Source organism: Berghia stephanieae, chromosome 3 (assembly GCF_034508935.2).
Source record: "Berghia stephanieae isolate SIO BIC M18660-M18661 chromosome 3, UCSD_Bste_1.3, whole genome shotgun sequence".
Lineage (NCBI taxonomy): Eukaryota > Metazoa > Mollusca > Gastropoda > Nudibranchia > Aeolidiidae > Berghia > Berghia stephanieae.
This window is the reverse complement of record NC_088362.1, coordinates 54,956,184-54,958,683: the sequence shown is the minus strand read 5'-3', so window position 1 is coordinate 54,958,683 and position 2,500 is coordinate 54,956,184. Positions and strand designations below refer to the sequence as shown.

At 29.7% G+C, this 2,500-nt stretch overlaps 1 protein-coding gene across 2 annotated transcripts in view; it reads right to left on the bottom strand.

Moving 5' to 3' along the window:
* LOC144968035 (uncharacterized) overlaps positions 1-2,500 on the bottom strand; it is a 94,533-nt gene that overhangs the window by 876 nt on the left and 91,157 nt on the right. For both annotated transcript variants that reach the window (XM_078905989.1, XM_078905990.1), the window contains exon 5: positions 1-1,502. This exon is cut by the window's left edge and continues 876 nt beyond it. In XM_078905989.1, coding sequence (XP_078762115.1) covers positions 1,485-1,502 — 18 coding nt within the window. In that variant the 3' untranslated portion in view covers positions 1-1,484. The remainder of the gene's footprint in view (positions 1,503-2,500) is intronic.

Sequence of the window (2,500 nt, the reverse complement as noted above, 5' to 3'; positions counted from 1 at the left end):
GACCCTTGAACGTGCAGTGGACAAACTTAACATTTTTTAAATTCTTAAGAATGCAGTCGAGTAAAATTTTTATAGTTTAGATTCAACTGGTTGAACTTACAATGTTGTGCAGTTTACGTTATAGTTATCAAATAACAAAACAAATGAAATCTCATCTCTTCGTTTTGTAAATCGAATTGAATTCGAAAAATCACACTTGTTAAAATGGATAAATAATGATAAATATACAAAGCTTTAAAAAAAAAAACATGCCTGACTATGCTAGGGTAAATATTATTTTTAAAAGAAACTTCAGTAACCGATTTAATTTTAGGGTATTCAATTTACGTATCACTAATAGCTTAAAGTTTTAGTTCACGGATTCCATTGTTATTCGTATACGCAAAAATAATATTTTATGTAGGAAATAGATATCTATCTATAACCTTGTCATTAAAAAAAAATCTGTCAATTTGTTTTGATGTAAGCCAAAGCTTTCAGAAAAGACAAATGGCAAATTTTGGTTTGAGAGTATTTCCATTACAACAATAAGCCCATTACAAGTTGGGTTATCATACCTGTAATAAGTACACGCCGACTTCATCCCATTTCAGTGAATCTATTTATATCAAATGAAGGCAACAGAGAAGGGATATTTGGGCTGGTAAACTACATAATTTTATTGTTACCATCCCCATATAACTTGACGCCATGGGAATTAAAATTCTCAATCTTTTAACATAACTGGTTACTGGTGGGAATACTTTTTGATATGAAAATTAAAGAAAAAATAAATCAATACTTTAAATTTCGTTATTTAAAAAAATGATTACGATATATTATTATAACAAAAATGATTCACCTGGACACAATAATATTGTGTAGAAATTATTTAACTTACAACTTAAAAACATTTCATAAAATTCTGTTATTTTATCTATAGTATCTCTTTTTTGTTTAAAGAAAATTATAATGGTGTATACTTTTTAACCTTACCTGCCACTCCATCACACAAGAACTTTGTGGAGCAAACAACATAAATATCATAGATAGTGATCAGCAATATTTCCACAAAAGGAACAGAAAATTCACAATAATATTCTTTGATAAATAATAATACTTGTTTACATAAAAAAATAATGAAATGTTAATTCATTTGAAATTAAACCTCAGCATACCATAACTCAGAAATAGTTTTTTTTAAAATTATCATTATAATAACGTTTTATTTTTGACAACATATATTGAAAGAAAAAACGAATTAAAAACATGAAATTGAACGAAAACTTTTTGGTACGAAATCAAGAATACAAACGATTTAAACGAATAAATACCAACACGATTACTGACACTGGGGCCTTTGTGTCGTGTAAGACATCTAGAACAATGATGCAACCTTGTATCGTGTGAAGGTAAGGGGGGGGGGGGGGGGGGGGGGTATCTTTTATTGTTTTCGTCGTCTGAGATCCAGGATGTTGATCATCAACAACGTCATAATGTGGGATTTATTTCTTACGGTATTCCTGTGAAAAAAATAACAATAATAATGATAACATCAATGATAACGATGATGGTGGTGGTGATGATGATGATGATGATAATAATAATAATAATAATAATAATAATAATAATAATAATAATAATAATAATAATGATGATGATGATGATGATGATGATGATGATGATGATGATGATGATGATGATGATGATGATGATAATAATAATAATAACAATAATAGTAATACTATCAGATGATTGGGATGGGGGGGGGGGGGCATTGGTCTTTATTAACGAAACGGGGAGAAATATCTGTATTAATTTGCACGTGCGAGACGTAGTCCCATCCGGTTGTAGGATAAATAATATTTGTTTGGCTATGGTTTGTAAGCTCTGTCTCACTCTGAATTTTAAAAAAACATCTAGAATTTTGTCCTTCAAATATGGATCGATCAAAATGGCCCTTATGTTGGCAAAAACTATTAAACCTGGGACTCCGCGAAGTCCCAGGTTCGATAGTTTTTTGTTTGTTTTTATTTATTTATTTATATTTTTTTTGCCAAGAAAAGTGTCATTTTAATTGATCGATAACTGAAGAACAATTTCTCTGACCATAATTTTAGATACGTGTTTTTCTGGAGCACGGTAGAGTCTGTTGGATCATCAACAAAACATTGCACGTTTAGATCTAGATATAACTAAAAATGACACAGAAATCCTTGGTCCCCAATATTTATAACACTGGTGGTTTTGTTAGAATCGCTATACCTTCAATTTCTTAGACTAGAATAAAACTATCTATATTCACTGACTGTTTTTAAAATGTATCAATTTTTTAATGTTTAAATTCGTATTCTCATTTTAGTTTAAAGGACGCTTTAACAACGTTGTATTTTTGTTTTGTTTTTTGTTATTGCTTTTTTCCCCCCGACAGTGTGTTTTTTCCTCTGGTCTGTGTTTTAGGGACCTATCGTCGAATCTATTTGATCATCTGTTTTTGATATAAAATTAAAGTAACTGTTTA